This window comes from Camellia sinensis, chromosome 11 (genome assembly GCF_055761805.1).
Source record: "Camellia sinensis isolate YWXY chromosome 11, ASM5576180v1, whole genome shotgun sequence".
Classification (NCBI taxonomy): Eukaryota; Viridiplantae; Streptophyta; class Magnoliopsida; order Ericales; family Theaceae; genus Camellia; species Camellia sinensis.
Window position 1 is genome coordinate 166567478 of NC_138971.1, and position 20451 is coordinate 166587928.

The 20451-nt window shown below is 35.7% G+C and overlaps 1 protein-coding gene, 1 long non-coding RNA gene and 1 pseudogene across 3 annotated transcripts; 1 reads left to right on the forward strand and 2 right to left on the reverse strand.

Moving 5' to 3' along the window:
- Positions 1-757: 757 nt before the first annotated feature.
- On the forward strand, positions 758-19527 carry LOC114261281 (subtilisin-like protease pseudogene; annotated as a pseudogene).
- Positions 3007-6638, reverse strand: LOC114260990 (uncharacterized). Of its 2 annotated transcripts, none has more exons than XM_082896044.1 (5): positions 6214-6638; positions 5942-6058; positions 5737-5829; positions 4416-4559; positions 3007-3373 (listed from the first exon to the last, which is right to left on the reverse strand). In XM_082896044.1, the coding sequence occupies exons 1-4, from the start codon at positions 6361-6363 to the stop codon at positions 4545-4547; spliced, it is 375 nt and encodes a 124-aa protein (XP_082752170.1). In that variant the 5' UTR covers positions 6364-6638; the 3' UTR covers positions 3007-3373; positions 4416-4544. The 2 variants fall into 2 exon arrangements, with proteins under 2 accessions (XP_082752170.1, XP_082752169.1); XM_082896043.1 differs by having other exon boundaries at positions 4979-5829.
- LOC114265170 (uncharacterized) lies at positions 6790-7718 on the reverse strand. The gene is made up of 3 exons (XR_014344924.1): positions 7648-7718; positions 7419-7550; positions 6790-7338 (listed from the first exon to the last, which is right to left on the reverse strand). It is a non-coding gene; the product is annotated as an uncharacterized LOC114265170 (long non-coding RNA).
- Positions 19528-20451: the final 924 nt, after the last annotated feature.

Here is a 20451-nt window from a genome sequence, read left to right on the forward strand (position 1 = left end):
GGAACATCCAGTGATGTGTCTTTATAGGATCATATTTTGCACAACTTTTGTACTTATTGTATCGGCTCACACAGTGTGGTAGATTACTAGTAGGAGTGTTAATGTGAAGGGTGGAGTCGGTAAGTGGGCGTTGTGCAGGGTTTTGGGCTGGCAAAGTTGAGCAGGGTTTTCCATAGCTGGCAGGTTCGGCGTGGGTGTGTAGCAGCATATAGGTGAATAGACTAGTGTTGTCAGGTGTTGGAGTGTAGCAGGTGTCGTTGGGTGTTGTAGCAGCATAGGTGAATAGACTTGGTTTTAAAAAATAGCAAGTTGGCGTAGGGAGTGTAGCAGATTTGGATTTGGTGTTGGGTGTTGGCTGTGGCTTTGGGTTTTGTAGGTTAATTTTGTGGGGATTCATGTATTTTATTTTTTAGTTAAGTCTTTCTTGACTTTTTTTTTGTTTAAAAAAGAAAAAGTGAGGCCAAGGGGTTGGTTGTATGGGTGCGAGTAGCAGTAGTAGGGGTATTTTATACTTTCCGAACCTCTCTCGATGCATGTCATCTTCCTATACTTTTAATTTCATGTTATTAATGAAATTTTTCTTTGCTGATCAAAAAAAATGTGGGGATCTGAATCACATTAAATTTCTTTCCATTCAATCTTTGTTCTCTGATTAATCTATGAACTAGTTTATATATATAGTTCTCTATATATATAGATGTATAGTTCTTTTACAATCATCGATAACATTAAGCATTGTGAATTACTCATGGCAAGCATGGCTTTCATATTGATTCTGAGTCTCGTATGCATTTTCAATTCACACCCCACCATGGCTCAAACATCAGAAACTCCATTGACAGACCCAACCATTTTAGAGACCTACATCGTTCACGTAAACTCGCCCAAGGCCCGAGTTTTCTCCTCCGACCCTAATGATATCGAACACTGGCACCAGTCATTTTTACCATCGTCGTCTCGCTTGGTTTATTCTTATCGAAACGTTGTCACTGGTTTTGCAGCCAGACTGTCGCCAGAGGAAGCAAAAGCCATGGAAAAGATTGATGGGTTTGCGTCAGCTCAGCCCCAAAGAGTGTTGTCATTGCACACAACGCACAGTCCAAGTTTCTTGGGGTTGAACTTGCAGCAGAAATCAGGGGCTTGGATGGGCTCAAACTACGGCAAGGGCGTGATCATTGGAGTTCTCGACAGCGGAGTTAATCCGAACCATCCCTCGTTTAACAAGGGAGTCCCGTCTCCGCCGGCGAAATGGAAAGGGAAGTGCGAGTTAAACGGGACGATGGCAGCGTGCAATAACAAACTAATCGGAGTGAGGACTTTCCAGTCCGATCCAGCCGAGGGCCCCCTTGACAATGTCGGACATGGCACCCACACAGCGAGCATGGCTGCCGGGAATTTTGTGAGGAATGTAAGTGTGTTTGGACAAGCCAAAGGCACTACGGCGGGGATGGCCCCACTTGCTCACTTGGCCATTTACAAAGTTTGTTCGAGAATTAGTTGTTTGGAATCTGACATTTTGGCGGGAATGGATGCTGCCATGGAGGACGGTGTCGATATTTTGTCTCTATCAATCGGCGCACAATCGGTCCCTTTCTACAAGGACAATATTACAAAGGGCGCGTTTTCCGTAATACAAAAAGGCATTCTTGTAAGTTGTTCAGCGGGTAATGATGGTCCTTTACATGGTACGTTATCAAATGAGGCTCCATGGATTCTAACTGTTGGAGCGAGCACCATAGATAGAAGCATACGAGCCACGGCGGTGCTTGGAAACAAAGAGGAGTTTGACGGCGAGGTGCTTTCCCAGCCTAATAATTTCTCGTCTACTTTGTTGCCTCTTTTTTATTCCAGCACCATCAATCCGTTTTGTGACTTCGACAAGCCAGCCTACGGCTTCAAAGGAAAGGGAGTGTTGTGTGATGGTGGCAGCTACACAGACAGCAACCTGAAAGGACTGTCGGTTTACACCGCTGGTGGGGGCGCCATGATGCTCACGAATGAAAAGAAAGACGACTTTACTACGTTGGCCAACGCTCATTTCTTGCCAGCAATCAAACTGAGTTATGCTGCTGGACTAAAGATGAAACGTCATGTTTGATTCACAAAATTAATAGTAATATATTAATAATCTTATTAAATTAGTGTGGTATTCACTATCTAATTGGATTAATATTTATTGGATTAATAATCACTACAAGAATTAACACTTTTGGCAACAAAAAAATTGGTCGCTAAAAGTCAATTTTTGGTCGGCAAAAGTTATCCGCGACCAATTTTTTTGGTCGCTACTTTGGTCGCCAATTGAGGGTCGGCAAAAGTAATTCGCGACCAAAATTGTGGTTGGTCGGCAAAAGTTGAATTTCGCGACTAAATTTTTAGTCGCTAAATGTTTAATTACCGCGACTAATTTATTTTGTCGCCAAAACACTTTGGTCGCAAAAAGTGATATTTTCGGGACCAAAAAGTTTGGTCGCCAATTATCACATTCAACGACCAAAAAGTTTGGTCGCCAATTGTGACATTCCGCGACCAAAAAATTTGGTCGCCAATCGTGACATTCCGCGACCAAAAAATTTGGTCGCCAATTGTAACATTCTGCGACCAAAATTTGTTTGGTCGCCAATTGTGACATTTCGCGACCAAAAAATTTGGTCGCCAATTGTGACATTCTGCGACCAATATTTTTTTGGTCGCCAATTGTGACATTTCGCGACTAATCAATTGGTCGCCAATTGTGACATTCTGCGACCAAAATTTGTTTTGGTCGCCAATTGGGACATTTCGCGACCAAAAATTATGGTCGCCAATTGTGACATTCTGCGACCAAAATTTTTTTGGTCGCCAATTGTGACATTTCGCGACTAATCAATTGGTCGCCAAAACTATAAAAACCAAACCAAATTTTGGTCGTCAATACCCAACAAAATAAACCTGTAATTTATAATAATTCATCCAATTTATTCAATATAATCTGTAAAAAGAAGAAATCATTCAAACCATCAAATAAATTGAATCATCAACATTCAACAAAATACATATATCAACCATTTCTGAACCTGTTTAATTAAAGTCAGCAACTATTATAAGTTTACATCCGCAAATAATTCGAAACTACATATTTCATTTAGCATAAAAATTAAACACATAACAAGTACTTGTTATTATGTTTTAAATTTTTATCCATGTGCATCAACCCAAAAATATAACTAGTAGTCTACCAAATATTTTCTATACACACACATCCAAAAATATAACTACTAGTCTACCCTAATATTTTCCATATACATCTATACAAAAATATATAATCCTTCCAAAAATACAAAAAGTGCCAATTTGTCCTGTACAATTTAGCTTTGTGCACGAGTTCATCCATCTGTACCAAAGAAAAAGAGAAATAATGTCAGTTAAAATTGGACAAATAATGAAAAATGTCCATGAAAAGCAAAGGTCACATTAGCAAATTAAAATGACTACCATTATCAAATTGTAAATAAAACAATAGCATTCTTATGTCTATAGAATAAATTGGATGAGCCACAATTCCCCGTTTAACCAATTTGTGACTATTGGATAGTTTTATTTCTAATCGTTTTTATTTAGAGATAAGTATTAGAAAAAGAAAATACTAATATATTACTTTATATTTATCATGCATGTATTGATCAGTGATATAAAAAAATGTTTAAAACAAAAAATAACATATAGCAGCTCTCTAATAAATTTGATACATCGATGATTAATAGTTTGTATTTATAGTTGACTGTCACCTATAAATACAAACTATGAATTGGTGTTGATAGTCACCACCATATATAGCACACCACCGAAAGCATCCAGACAGATCTGATGCAGACCACCAAAATTGCTCCAGATCAGTCCACCTTCATGACTGATGCAATACTTCACCATGCAGACCACCAAAGGAAGAGAAAAGAAGGAAAAAAAAGAAATAGAGGAGCTAATTCAGAGCAGTTTTGGACCCCAAACGCCCCGGTTTTGCCTACTTTGTCACACTTTTATGTCCTACATAACTAATAATGCGTCCTATCGAAGCGTTGCTTGCTTTCACAAGTTTGTTTGATCTAGGCCGAGGTGACCGCTACGATCTCGGGTTGTTTCCAGGCTGTTTCCAACTTTTTGCCCCAACCGGCTCGTTTTTGCCTTATCTATCACATTTTGGTTTCCATGGAACAGTCACGAATTCTTATTTAACTAGTCATACTTGGATCAGTGGAACATTACAATGTTTAAAGTTTCTATACTGGTCAACATAAACTAAACTGTAAATTCCATCTTTTATATAGTTAAACAAAAATTAGTTTAAAGACAATAATTTCTCTATGATATTCTCATCAAACGTTTATTTGCCTTTACTTTGAACATAAATATAATCAAATATGGTTTAACACACTTACCAATTACCATGACTATCTATTGTCGAGAATTTGGTAGATTGCGATTTTCCAAAACTTGCGCCAACATGCTCTGAAGTCCAAAAAGCTGCCGCTGCATCTCCTCACGTTGTCTTGTATTCTCTGCCTCTTTCATTTGTAAAAAAGCTATAAAAAAAATTAAATTAAAATTAAAAAAAAAAAGATACTAAATATCACTACTGAATGGATAGCAGAGAGAGAGTGGTTGAGAGATGACTATCAGTTTCACTACTTGCCTACAAAATTAACATACTAAATATGCACTAGTTCATTTTGATGACAGGAAAAGATTATAAAAAATAAATAATTAAAAAAAAAGAAAAAGAAGAAGAAGAGGAAGAAAGAAGAAAATGCATTAGTTACGTAGCTTTGCATACACTATGCATTTAATCATAGATGTATATATGCACATAGGTACACATAATACATGCTCGGTATATTGTTTTCTCTTGATCTGTTGTTCATGTTATAACAGGCTGGAAGACATTCTTGATCATAATTTTCTCAAACATGAATGTCTAATTTTCTCAAAAAAATGTGCCCACCTGAACATAATAACCCACTCGCGAATAGGTTAGTCAAAAAGTCAACCTGGTTTACTCCTTCCAATAGCCTCAACTCCATCTCATTATGTACAGGAAACAGAACTACTCACTTATGTCCCAAACTATCTTGGTAAAAACTAATGTGTAGTCTAGATTTTTTTTCTGTATTTTGGTATATAACTAGTCAATAGTCTTTCTTCACCAAGAGTGATCGATGGGGCGGCCCCTACCACCTTGCAACCAAGTTTCTATTTTGTCTTGGGTACTTGATGTTCTTGCTATTTTAAGGCAATTAGGTACGTTTATCATCGACTAGAGAAACAATTTCTTCACACATGACTGCAAATTTGGTACAACTGAGTTATGGTTGATGGGGAGGCCCCTACCAGAGTGTAATGCTGTTCGAGCTAAGTCTGCCAAATGAAAATGGAGTCAGATTTTGTACTAGACAGTTCATCCTCAGAGAGTATGTCTTGGTTTGATGACTAAGAAAATGATACATGAATATTTACCCCCCTTTCTTTTTACCTCCTACGTACGAACCATATGTATAAATATAGGACCTATCATATCTATAAAATAATAAGATCCACCATTATTTTTCAACAGATCATGCTAATGACAAATTAATGTGTAGTCTAGATTGTTGCAGTGTTTGTGGCGGGCTTCATCCCGTTCTTTTGAAGATCCTTCTCAATGTCAATCATATCACGTGGTAGTTCAATTCCTCGGAATAGCAGTTTCAGGTCGTCATCAACCTTGATTGGCACTCGAGGGTCATTTGGATAGGCTATGTCCTCTTGCGAGTCGAAGTTCGACAACAGCCAGATTTGACCAGCAGCTTTCAAAGCCTATGAAGAAAATACAAATTTTGCTCTAAAACTCCAAGAAAAACGAAAATTAAAGGTTATAATGCAAAGTCCATGCAAGTATTTGGCTATTATTTTAGGCGGTAACACAAACCTGTAGATCCTCCATGACAGTTGGGTATGCATCCTTGAGATCAATAACAGCAATGCCCTCTGGAAATTTACGTATTAGGATGAGTAGTTGATTCTTGTCCTTCAGAGCATGTTTGGACTGTAATCAAATAAAGACCAAGTAAATTCTCAGCACAAAGACAACTTTTTTTCGAAGCTTTTTGGGCAGGCACCTGTAACAATCTATGAACTCTTGGGGAAGATAGAGAAGTTCAATTGTCTGCCAGGGTTCCAGGTGAAAAGATTAGGATTTACCTTGTAAGCGAAGCACCTCCCATCATAGTTCACTTTTGGGTTATTCCTCAAACTGTCAAAGACAGCCTTGTTGGAATTAATGTCAACATAACATGCTTCATTTATTTGCTCTGGTGTAAAGGCTTGCCTTGTCTGCAGAACAAGAAACATAAATAATTAAGGTGTAATTAATCCCTTTCAAGTGAGCCTACAAAAAATGAGAGGACAAATCAACCAATGACTTCCCACATGCCCCTGCCTCGCGCACTGGCATCCTGCAGGGGTAGGTGGGTTGTGCAGCAAGTATCAGCAGCAGGAATAAGTTCAAGGCTCACAGCATAAGAAGTATTGGAGGAACTATAAAACTTCTACAACCTCTATATTTTTTTGCTAAGTCTATAACATAACCTCTATATTTGAACACTGTAGATCTACCCAAAGAAATCTCACATTACCCAACCCCCAGCTGGATGAAAAATCTCGAGAGATAAATAATGCTAAAACAGAACACTTCACCACTGTATAAAACATAACACTTCAAGAATAGATCCAAAAGCTTATAGAAGTTAGTTATAAATATCATTATCATACCCCTCTCCTTTGCTTGGGAGAACACAACCATCTGGAAAAATGATATTGCCTGATGAACTTCCCCTCCTCTGATGACCTTGCACAGCCGTGCCGTCAACGTTTCTTCCACTGACATCTGAGCCAGGTTTTCCAGACAAATTATTTTAACATTATCCTCAAAACAGGAGGCAGAATTTTGTGAAACTTGGTGTTCATGGTTTGAACCAGCAATGCTTGCATCATCATCGGATTTCTCAAATTTAGTTCTGGAAAATAAAAACAAAATTGTAGTTTCGTTTATACAGACTGACGACCTTGCCCATGCAAAGGTCATAAGAAACAAATATATTAAATGAACATTAAAATTTGTCTTAGCACCAGCACCACTCTTTCATATCATAGAACTCCTAATAAGCAAATTATGTGTAAATAGATCGCAAAACATATAACAGCAGGACAATATGAGAGGAAAAGATATGATTGAACGATCTACAACAAGAAAACATACAACGCATTAGTCAGAGTTACGTCGGCTGATAGAGAAGATGGTTTATTCTGCATCAGATCATTATCTTCCTGTGAAGTACCATATCGTTAGGAACCGCAGAAAGACTCAGGTTTCACTAAAGAAAACCATGCAAAGAGTGTTAACATACTATATCTGAAACTTGTGAACAGTAGCTCACTGAAGACAACTGATGCTGCAATTCCTTTTCATGGTCAAGCCCAGAAGAACTAACTGAGCTTCCACCCAGATCTTTTTCAGATATAATGTCCTCATCCTGGATCTAGCAAAATAAATGTTGATTAGTAAACCTAAATTTACAATAGCTCAATGGATTCAGAAAGGAAAAGCTGCACAGAAGAAATAGCTAGTTACTTTACCAAGGAAGCTTGAGCCTTCACGTCTTCAAGATTGAAGTTCTAACCACTAATCCCTCGTTTGTATTCATTCTACACATGATTCACAAAAATTAATATAAGAAACGGCAAGGTATAACATAGAAAGATCCTACCCTTAAACTTAAACAATCCTGCATACAGAATATTCTGTGAACAAAAACTAGAACAGTATTGACAGGAATCCCACCACAGGCAGAAACAATATAACAGAAAGAGAGATCTATCAAATCAGCAAGCTGTTAACAACCTGCCATGTTTGGGAAGTGTTATGTTGGCCACGCTTTATTTTACTAATCAAAAGTTCTTGACAATAGCATTGCGGGTTCAAATTCCATAACCACGCATTTTGGAATCAAGGCTTCAAATTAATTCTAACCCCAATCAATAATAACTGTATTTAATGTCCTACTCACTGCCTGAGTCAGAGCATGCTCGCACAATCATGATAGAATCCAGCAAGAGGACATCTTATGACAAATTGTCCTTAACAAAGAGAAATAGTCATGCCAACCAGGGCATGACCACTGACCCATTTAAAAAATGACGCATGAGAGAAAGAAAAAAAGGGTAAAACAAAAAATGCAGAGTTGACAAGTGGCATATTTTCTATCATGTCTCTAAATGTTACTCACTTTTTGCATCATTGAGATTTTGTGATACCCCCTGACACAATGAAGTGAAAGAGTGGGGATCATGTAATCCAGGAATGTTAAATATACAAATAAGTAGTGACAGTTACAAATCGAAAGCCCACGTGTTTTAGAAGAACACATCAGCCGAACATATGGTGATTTTCACAGTAGAAGAAAGAAACACAACATGAATTGGATATCCAAAAATTTGTTAGATGTTAAAGGAATCACTAGACTGCATAATTATCATAACAGCCAGTGCCATTTAACAAATGTAAAATGATTATGACAGACAGTTCACATTCACCTATTAGACTAAAATAATAGTAAGGTGCACATGTACTAATTAGCTTTGAGAGGAAATTGAAAACAAAAGAATCTAAACATACTATCAACCACCAAAGACCAAAAATTTTATACCAAACAACCAATGTTGAACACAATCTACCCAAAACTGTTAAGTTCATCTCCATCTAGAATTGCAAGGATATTGCACACACTATTATTCACACACTATTATTCAATTTAAAGGTAAAATCATTCCCTACAGGCAAATTAAAAACCTATAACTATTAACAGAGGATCACTGAAAAAATATGAGGTTAGCAGTTCAATCATAGTTCAAGAGGTCACTAAACCGGAAATTCAATAGAGACAAACCCAAATACAGAGTTTGAGCATAAAGTATGAAATGAGCGTATTCCCATGCCAGACAACTCCTTTGAACGGTTGAAGAACACTTCAACATGTTCTGCAGGGAAATTTTTTTATATTTTGACTTAGTGTTAATTTCAAAAGATGACCACAAGACTTCCATAGACAAATCTAACATATATTTGACAAGGCACTCAAGATCTATGAATAGAATTGCCAGAATCAAGAAAACTACAGACCACAAATTCCACCATGTGCAAACGAAAAAGAAAGAAACTCACATTCATAATTTTGCTTACACAACCACAAAATAAATTAATATGAATGTCATACACAAAACCACCTGGCTCTCATTAAACATCATTTCATACCTCTGAGCCACTCTGTGAGGATCCATGACAAACAAGAATTATCCGATTACTGGTTTTTCTTCCCCCAGAACTTCCAGCTGCAATAGGTGAATTTGGGGTCTGCATCAATTACAACAAAAATTATGTTCTGCCCTCCAAGGCAACCTACACTACAGGGAAGCTAAAGCCTATGCTAAGTGCTCACAGTAAATGGGTTCTTTACCCTAAAAATTTAGGCATTCAACATATACTAGACCACGACTCTGATGGACAAAATGCTTAATGATCAATACCAACCATTTTGTAGGTTAGAAAAAAAAAAAAAATTCAATGTCATAATGTCATTACAGATATTGTTGATTAATTTAAGCAAATTGGATACAGAATTTGCCGGTTCATGAAGGGAATAGACAACTCAATGTCATGACTGCATTGAAATTATAAAGATAATGTTGGATCACCCTTTAAGTAATATTGAAGAATGAATAGGGATACCTGATTTAAGCGATTAAGACATATATATGGAGACCCAACCTCTAGTCGTGGGGTGAAATCCAGCACAGTCACACCACAATTGCTCTGCAGTAAAATCCTGAAATACTCGGTGCCTAAGCCTGATAAATGGGAAGAAGCAACGAAGGAAAAGAGAAGAAACTGCATTCAAAATGACATATTAAAATTTCTGTTGGCAAGTCATAACAGAGAAAGTAGAGAGTACCAATCGCTGTTGCAACGAGGGCCTGATTAACAGCATTGTGAGCAACCACAAGAACAAACATGCTTTCGTGAGTTAAGATTTTGGTCCAGCAGCTTCTAGCACGATCCCACAACTCCCTCACTGGATAATGACCATCAATATTAAAATTTGCCGCATCAGTTTGCCACTGCTGGAAAGTCGCACCAAACTTTGCTTTTCCCTTCTGCTTTAGGTGACCCTAAAGTCAATAATGGAATCAGCAACCATTACTATACCATTTCTTTGGCATGTTACGTCTTAATATCATTAAAAAATCATTGAAGCATATAATATAACTGCACATCTGATGGAAGAGATGTTGAGAAATTAAGCTAACTTGAAAGAAGTACAGGTCAATTTCCCTTAGATCAGAATCAGTAATAATCTCCTCCTTGCAAGCACTCCAAATGATTTCAGCTGTTCTCTTCGACCTATTCAGTGGACTGAAACAAACAAACCCATATGGTCAACTGACTGTGAAGAATATGAAAGAATAAATTCTTGATCATCACTCAAGAATCAACTCAATATAAATTTGGGTGTCATATAAAGAATGGATTGAACCATTCTGTTGTATAGTATCAAAATTCAACAAAAAAAAAAAGTACGTAAAAAGTTAATGCATTACATATTTTATGGTCTTATATCTAAATGGGTAATGCTATACAAACTGACTTTTTATACAAAAAATTTATACAGAATGATATGTCTCAGGAAGCTTCTATTTCCACACACCACATTATCTCAATTCACACACTTAATTTTTGAATTTTTAGTTCAGAAGTCCGAACCAAAGATAGAGCTGAATCAAATAGTTTTCCACGTAAGTTGATTTCCAAAGAAAAAAAAAAATGAGTGCACTAAGAGGAAACCATGTGTGGAAATATAAGCTGAGTGCTGCTAATACCAAAATTATCCTTAAGAAAATTTCACTCACTCAAATGCACACCCCCACACCCCTAAAAACCAAAGGCACCTTGTCTCTACCTTTCCCTTTCTTCAAACTCTGAATTGTACATAGAATAATCTCTTATCGAGGTTGATGAGCTGATGGAGCAATTTTTAAATTATTATTATAGCAATTCATATCTATTAAGCGAAAGCACTAAAATAGAATACACTAAAATAAAATAAAATACCATAATTTCTGCCTTATGTCCCCTCAACAAAACCATCAAAGTTCTCAAATAGAGCTTCCTTGCCCCCTATGGGACCATTAATTCCATATCAAAGCCAGGCCTATTCTCCTACAACTTAAAAGGGATATCTCTCTCTTGTCTTGTGGGTTTTCGAAAGACTATTGATTAATTGTCCCTCTTTTGTCTCTTGTTCAGGTTCATGGTTTCTCAAGCCAACCCCCAAAAATCTAAACACAAATATCAATATCAACTAACAATTAGCACATACAAGTATCAATAGTACTTTATTACTTTCGCTACCAAGTCATCTTGGTGTATAATAATTAAGATCCAATCAATTAACATAACATGAAAGTACCAAATATCAGCAATCATTTCTTATCCGTAGCCTACACCAAAAACTCACAAAGATAATTTCCCTAACAATGCAAGCTTGCGTATTCAAAGATTAGAAATTACCCTCACAAAGAGCAAGCTTAACCTTCCTTCCCTTGCAATGTTTGAAAGCAAAAAGCTCGTACATATCAATCTCTGCTATGTGATTCATGGAACCTATATGTGACTGTGAATCTTAAATGCATCCCCATTATCACATTAAAATGCTAATAATATTAAAGAACAAATCATGAATGTTCATGGAATATTTTTTTTTCTTTTTTAATTGGTAGAAAAATATGAAAAGAATTACATTCGGAATTATAGTCCAATAGTTGTAAAAACTCTAAAAACCAATCTAATAACTAACCAAGTTAAGAAAGAACACCATAATGGGGATATAATAAACAATACAACAAAGACTATCATAATTATTAAATTTAACATTAAATATTGCATAATTAATTGTTTGTGTATTGGTTGAATGGTTTAAATTGATGCATGTTATGTTTTCAAAGTATGACTTTTAACCCTAAAAAATTTTACTTGCAGGCCCATTGGCGTGGTCATAGAGCTTTTTTGTACTACAAGAAACTAAAAAGGGCATCCATTGTTACACAATGCAGATGGCGGGGAAGAGTCGGCAGAAAAGAGCTTCGAAAACTAAAGATGGTAGGTATCGGTATTCTCGTGCTAGTGACGTTGTAAGAAGTTATGTATGCCCCTTATCCTTACCTTAACTTGTGGGTATTGTTTGCAAGTTATTTAGTCGTAAGAATTGGATGTAATCAGAGATGGTTTAGGCTTAAATGCTGCTTATAGCATGAGGGCATGTTTAATTGCTTTGGGACATTTGAAGTGGCAATGATGAGCATTTAATGCACTGGAAAAGCATCCATGTGATAAATGTGGAATTCAGATGGAAAACATGATATTTTTTGTTGATGACATTTTCACGTAATAATACATGTGAATGTGCGCATATACACACCCCTGATTATAGAGCATAAAAGTTTGTACATGGTATTTTTTGCTACACCAATTTAGAAGCTTGTATTTTCCCTAGCAATACTCTTATATTTGAACATACCTTGTGTGCATATGCAATATTTTTTAGGCTGCAAGAGAAACAGGTGCACTGAAAGAAGCAAAGGCTAAGCTTGAGAAACAGGTGGAAGAACTCACATGGCGTATGCAGTTGGAAAAACGTTTGAGGCTAATTTCTATACATATCTATATATGTTGTGCAAAGTACTTTACATTTTCTGCAGGATATATAAAATTTGGTCTGTGGATTTTCTATGATGAGGATTTAACCTGACTTCCAAAGCCTCCTATCAGAAAAATGAGTTGAAATCCAAATCTATGTAATCTATGGCAGTAAGCACTAAAGTTTTCTTCCACTGCTTATTGCTTAATGACTTTCATTGGCAATAGCTAATCCTCTGATGATTATTTTATTTCCTATTTGATAGAAGCATAATTAATTTGCATAATTAATTGACAATAAATATTGCATAATTAATTTAATTATTAAACATAACATTAAATATTCAACCATAACTACATGGCTCCAATAGAAAACCAGTGGCCTAACCACAAGGAAAATTCAAGCATACCAATAGAAACAAAGAACAGAGCAAAAAAGGAAAAAAGAAGAACATTGAAACTCCCTTTATGCAAAGATTAATAATTAACATTTTGTCATAACTCAATTTGAACACATGTAGCCTTCCTTCTGATCACGTAGCAGATATATATATGCAGTTTGTGACAAAATTGAAGGAGAGAGAGAATGATGCAGTTCAGTGAATCAATTTCCTCCAAACCATTGTTCGATCAAATATGAAATTGCTATCTCATTTCTCTCTAGAAGTACGAATTAGTTACCTGGTGAATGAGAGAGGAGAGATCGGAATGGACGAGAAGGAGGCAATCGATGTCGTCATTTTCGATTGATCTTCGTTCACAGGAAGAAAATTGATGCCGATGGAGAGAAAGGAAAGAGAGAGAGACATCCAATCTGGGTTCCTTCTCAACAAAGGAAATTGTTTACTAGAGATCCAATATTAGGAGAAACTTATTACATATCATCATATTAAACCAAATTACCCCAATCTGGGTTCGATTGATGCATCAACAGTGTGAAGTAGAAAATTATTGGCGATGGCGATTTGCAGCAGTAGCGACGTGCGACCGACGTGAGCAATGTTGGTGAGGGACTTCGGTGAGCTAGAGAGAGTGGGCACCAATTGAGAGAGAGAACACAGAAAGAGGGAGGGGCGGGCCAATAGAGAGACACAGATTAGGGCTTTTTTTAGATAGAGACAAGGGAGATAAGGGCATTAATTTTTTTTCTTTTCATTCAATTCCCGCCCAACGTTTCAAATTTTCCCCAAACTTTTGGCGACCAAAAATCAAATTAGTCGTAAAAACAGGTTCTTTCGCCGACAAATTTTTTTAGTCGCCAAATATCAATCAACGGCGACTAAAATATTAGTCGCTAAAAGTATTAATTTGGCGACTAATTTTTTTTGGTTGTTGAAAATAAGTTTTTCCCGACCAAATTTTTGGTCGCCAAAAAATATGTGACCTTTCGCGACCAAATTTGTAGTTGGTCGGCAAAAGTATACCACTTTTTGCGACCAACTCATTTTTGGTTGCCAAAATATAACCTTTTGCGACCAATAATATTTGGTCGCCAAAAATAATGATCATTCGCGACTAATTAATATTTGGTCGCCAAATGTCATTTTTTTGCGACCAAAATTTTTTTGGTCGGCAAATGTGTGAATTCTTGTAGTGAATCTCACCCCTATCCCATTACTAATAATCCTACAAATTTGTTGGATTAATTATCCATTGGATTAATAATTTTAAACCAAAATGATAATTGGACCCACGGATTAATAATCCTAATCCCATGCTCTAATCCACCCAATCAAACATGCCAAAAGAGTATATAAAATCAACAACCACACCAACAGCTACAATTGTGTTTAAAGGAACCATCATAGGGGGTAATTCTGCTCCCATCGTGAGTTTCTTCTCATCAAGAGGCCCGAGCTTGGTTAGTCCGGGCATCTTGAAAACCGGATGTCATTGGCCCGGTGTGAATATTCTTGCTGCTTGGCCTTCCTCTGCCGAAAACAAGAAAAATTTCAAATTGACATTTAATGTGATTTCGGGTATCTTAATGTCACTAAAACAAAAAAGGCCTTTGGTGATAGACTGTTTTTGTCTCCAAACATCAAATTTTCGTCACTAAAGTGATTTGCGACGAAAAAAATTTGTCACCACGTTTATGGCCTATACGTCGCCGCTGAAAGTACCTGGTGACGAAAAACAGTTTCGTCGCCTATTTTTGATTTTTGGCGATGAAATGTTTCGTCTCCGAATGTTGAATTTTTCGTCCTCTATAACTTCAATTTCGTCGCCAAAACTAAATAATATTTTATTCTAATTATTTTTCGTGATGAAATATTTCGTCACCAAATGGATTTTAGTGACGAAGGTTTTCCTCACCAACGATATGGATTAAGGTGACAAAAAAATTCGTCACTAAAATGAGCAGAAAAGAAAATTCTTTAATGACAAAATATTTTGTCACCAAATATTTCAATTTAGCGACGGAATATTCAGCAAATGTGACGAAATTATTTGTTTCGTATTGTATCATTAGTGACAAAATTATTCGTCATGTTTTTTGAAAACTAATGGCGACAACTCCCTGTGCATTTCAATAACCTGTTTAATAAAATATCTATTACAAATCAATACAGAAATCTGTTCATTTTCATAAACATTACAATTGAACTTCAGCACTATCCACAAAAATACAATATGAATTGCATGCGAATAATAAACATGTCTCCTAATATCCACAAAAAACGTCTACTAATATCCACAAAAATATAATATCAACCGCATGCGGATTAGCAAACACATCTCCTAATATCCAACAAAAAACATGTCTACTAATATCAACAAAAATAACCCAACATGCCCTGTAATACCAACAAAAATAGAAAATTTACAACGCAACCAAAATACATGTAAGGTAATATGAACAAAAACACAAAATGAGCTACCATATGCCCTCCAAATTACCACACATGTCCATATCAAATCTCGAATCTGCAAAAAAATGAAAAAAAAAATGCAAGTTAGAAAATTATTATCTTATCCATAAAATATACAATTTAACAGGCATATTTCAAATTAATTTTCAAATCGGGAGTCCTGTGCTAGTTCCGTAAGTTTCCACAACTCACATTGGTCCCTCCCGACGTGTTTGAGGTGTTCCCCGGGCCGTCTCGTGGGTGTTGCACGATTTTGGCCCCCGAAGGTCTATTTTCAAGCTTAAGTGCGAAAAAGTGCATTTTTGGACTTAGTTTTCGACTAGTTTCATGTCTACATGTTGGAATAGTTTTCGCCTTAGTTTCATGCCTACATGTTGGAATAGTGCAAATTTCAAAGTAGTTTCCTAATTGTGAACCACGTGCATATTTCAGTGTTTATGATGTTTCTCGGGCTTTTACATGCATAGTTCACTATCTTAGTTGAAGAAGAAATTTCTACTAAATTAACATAGAAACATAATATACTAACCAAGAAGCTTGTCCATCAGAATCTAAACTTTCCCCACTCTCAAAATTTCCCGTGATACCTTTCTGCCTCAAACACTCGATGATACTTTGTATCTTCTTGCTTTGTTTCTTCTCTGACTTTTCAAACCTTGCAATTTGTTCATTTTGTTATGCTATTTGCAGTTCGAGGCGTTGAACATAGTCACTCCAAGATTGTTCATTACCTCACAGTTCTCCTTGATTTGCTTATTTCTTTGTTTTTCGTATTCTGTTAGCTTCTTAGTTCTCAAATCACCTGGTTTCAGCCATTGTTTTTTGCCTCGGACCATTTTATACAACTATATAACATAATTTAACTTTAATTGAAAAATATAGACAATGTCATCATGCACCATTACATGAAAGAAGAAAAAGAAAATAACATTATCATATTAAATAAAAATTACATTAATTAATAACATCTGTTCGAAAATAAAGTGATATACTAAAAATTAAATATCATAATCCATATCAGGATCCATATCAACATTAGGAATGTTATGTTCTTCATCTCCTTCATCATCTCTATTCTCTTCCATTATCGCATCTAATGACCCTACTTCCGAAATAACATTGAATTCAACATCATCCCCAAATTTTAAGGGCATCATCATTCTATCATCTGCATCACCACCTAATACAATTAAAGTCATAATGAATGCTCATCTGCATCATCTATTTTACAGATTTGTAATTAACTTTCAAAATATATTCTGAATTATTATTTCCCAATATATATATATATATATATATATATTGCAAGAAAACAAACAAAATGGAAGACAAGATTGGTTTCTATCTCATTTTTTATTTTTAATCCATAAATTGGTGGTTGATAGGCAATCATCAATCAAGTTAACCAACACCCGTGATCTGGTTATTGAAGAATTCGCCACTGGCCAATGGGAAATAGTTGCCAATAGAAAAAGAGATCCATACAAATGGGATCCATGAACTTGCCAATACAAAATCTTATACAGCTGAAGATATCTCATCACATATATCTTTAATCTTTTCCTCAAAACACCTGCATGTGTTTGGGTTCAAGGAAGATATTTGGAATTTCTCACAAACACTCTACTTAGGTTCTTGACAGACACTGTAATTTTCTCCTTCTCTATTCATCTACTTTTTTGTCTTTTCTTTTTTCTTTTTTTTTTTTAAAATTCACTTGCACATGTTTGGGTTTAGGAAAAATCTTTGGAATTTGTCACAAGCACTACTTGGGTAGTACTTTTTTTCAAAGATTGATCACTACGTCAGTAGTACTTGACACAGTAATTTTCCTTCTTTTCATCTACAATTCTTGGCAGCCAAACAACAGCAAAAAGAAGGAGGGAAAGCAAAGTCCTGTGTGTAGTGTGCACACAAGTCCTGCATCTATATATATACATAGGTAAGATTGGTATCTGCAACAAGCAAAGACTAGTTGGGTTACCAATCATGAAGCTATTTTTTAATTGTATTTGGTTCTAATGCTCGGTTTTCTCAGCAAACAAACAGAGAAGAGAATTTTCAAAAAAAGAAAAAGAAAAAAAGAAACAATCTTGCATCAGAAACAAATATACAAACACAAGGGTATAAAAGAAAAATAAGAGAGAAGCACCGATCGATTACAAATCAATCAGAAAGTCTATGTATGAAAATCAAATGATAGAGATTAAAAAATAAATAAATCAAAAAGTATGTATGAAAATCAAATGATAGAGATATAGATATAGACATAGATATGGATTCTTCACTAGAAATAGAAATGAGGGCAGTGAGTTGACAAATTGCAGAGAGCATTTGATGAAACAAGATTGATTAGAGGGATCCAAAAAAAAAATCATTGTATATTGAGATATATATATATATATATAGAGAGAGAGAGAGAGAGAGAGAGAGAGAGAGAGAGAGAGAGAGAGAGAGAGAGAGACTGACTTGGTAAGCACAATGGCAGAGCCGAAAAGGGTTTGATGAACCGATCAGAAGTGATGAGTTGCAACGATGAAAAAGGAAGGTCAATCGATCGATTATATATATATATACATGAACAGAGAGAGAGAGATTGAGAGAGATTGAGAGAGAGAGAGAGACACTAACCTGGTAAGTTCAAGGCAGATGTGAAGATGAAGAGCGGCAAACCCAGGGGACGAAGTGAGGAGATGGTGGGTAGGGCTTGATGAACCGATCAGAAGCTCAAGGAAACAGGCAACATTTTTTTTTATTAAGGAAGAGGGCAACAATGAGGGAAGCTCAAGGCTTAGGAAACATAATTTTTGATTTAAGAATTTCAAAACGATGTAGTTTTGTATCTTCACCAAAGATAAAAATATTGGCCACAAAAATAGTTTTGTCACTAAACGATATTAAAATATTAAAAATTATTGGTGACAAAAATATATTCGTCATTAATAATTTTATAATTAGTGACCAATTTTTTTGTCACCAAAAGTCTATTAATTTTGGCGCCCTCCGAAAATATTAGTGGGAAAATATTTGGTGACAAAAAAAAAAAAATAATGACGAAATATAATTCCGTGACCTATTTTTTTTATTATGATTTAGATTGGTGACGAAATTTTATTTTTGTCTCAAAAAATGGTACATTTGGAGACGAAATATGATTTTCGTCATTAAAAGATACGTATTTCGTGACAAAAAAAAATTTCGTCATTAATTTTCGTGTCTAAAGATTATTTTTGTTGTATTGTCCTCGCCTCAGTGGCATTGCAGCCTTGTTCAAAAGCGTGCATCCTCATTGGTCGCCTGCGGCTATCAAATCTTCAATCATGACTACAACTGACTTGACAAACTTAGCTGGCAAGCCCATTGTTGACGAAAGGTTACTACCGACTGACATATTTGCTACCGGTTCAGGTCATGTCAACCCATCAAGAGCCATCAATCCAGGACTTGTCTATGACCTTGAACCCAATGATTACATACCTTACTTGTGTGGTCTGAACGTACACTGACCAAGACATCTATTTCATTACAAAACATAAAGTAAAGTGCTCAAAAGTACCCAAAATACCATAAGCACAACTAAATTATCCTTCTTTTTCTATCACCCTTGGTGCTGGCGATAATCAGGCTTATACGAGAACTATGACAAATGTTGGAGAGGCTAAGTCGTCTTATGACTCAGTCATTGTTGCACCACCGGGCATTAAAGTGACTCTTAATACTACTAGGCTAGAGTTCTTGAAAGTGAACCAGAAAATAACATATCAAGTGATGTTTAGCGAAGTAGCGACCAATGGAGACGCCTCTTTCATCCATGGATTTTTGACGTGGAAATCTAGTAACAACATACAATTTGTTAGAATCTCGATATCTGTGAAGTTGGTGTCAGGAAAATGAGCAAAAGCTCAAGAAAATCTTGGGATTTCAATTACACAACACAAATTTACTTTTATATCATATTGTTGTGCTCTGAAATGTTTCAATTGCATATATTGTTTCAAAAAATTAATAAATCAGAATGACATGCATTGTTTTGAAAACATGATTGCTCTAATGGGTAGAATTGATAATCACAACGACGTAGAATATTAGGTTTATCATTTTCAGATACCATAATTGAGTACGAAAATATTTCTGATATTTATTTAACTTCAAGAAATTTAAATAACTAGATGATTATAAATGACACTTTTTTTTTTTTAATTTTATATTAATAGTTTAAATTTATTTTTTCCGAAGTTTTGAAAGAAACTTTGCAAACAAAAGAACACACTTCAATTGATGTAATGAATCAAGTTTTGGCTGAGATCAGCAACACAACACTACACATTCAAAAAAAATTACCTGAAAATAAAATATGCAATTTAAATTTAATTAACCGCTATTTTCGACCCCTCTGCTCCAAAGCTTCTGTCACGCACATGGTGTCCACAGCTGAAGACCCAAGAATCCTAACTACTTGATTGATTGTTCAAGTCTACTTCGACATTCACCATTCAACAGTCTGGAACTTAAAATACTCTGTGTCAAATCAAAATCGAAATATCAGAACACCAACATAATTCACCTGAATGATCTAGTGCACACACACTGTTAACAGCAATAAGCATGAATAGTTGACCAAAAATTAGCTCGAACAACGTATAATTACCTAAATTCACGACATCAACTTGCGAATAAAAAAATCATAATCATGTAGGGGTATACACGGATTAGATTGATCCGGTTTAAAGTAAATCAGAAACCAAACCGATTCTTCCAATTTTAGAAAAATTGAAACTATAACCAAACTAGAATTAAATCATAGAAACTGGATTGGTT

Coding starts and splice junctions, on each gene's coding strand:
- LOC114260990 (XM_082896043.1), bottom strand. CDS start 6,363: ATGTTTCTTGTTCTGCAGACAAGGCAAGCCTTTACACCAGAGCAAATA. Junction 6,059..6,213: donor GGAGGTGCTTCGCTTACAAG/GTAAATCCTAAT, acceptor ATTTGATTACAG/TCCAAACATGCTCTGAAGGA. Junction 5,830..5,941: donor CTGTCATGGAGGATCTACAG/GTTTGTGTTACC, acceptor TTTTCTTCATAG/GCTTTGAAAGCTGCTGGTCA.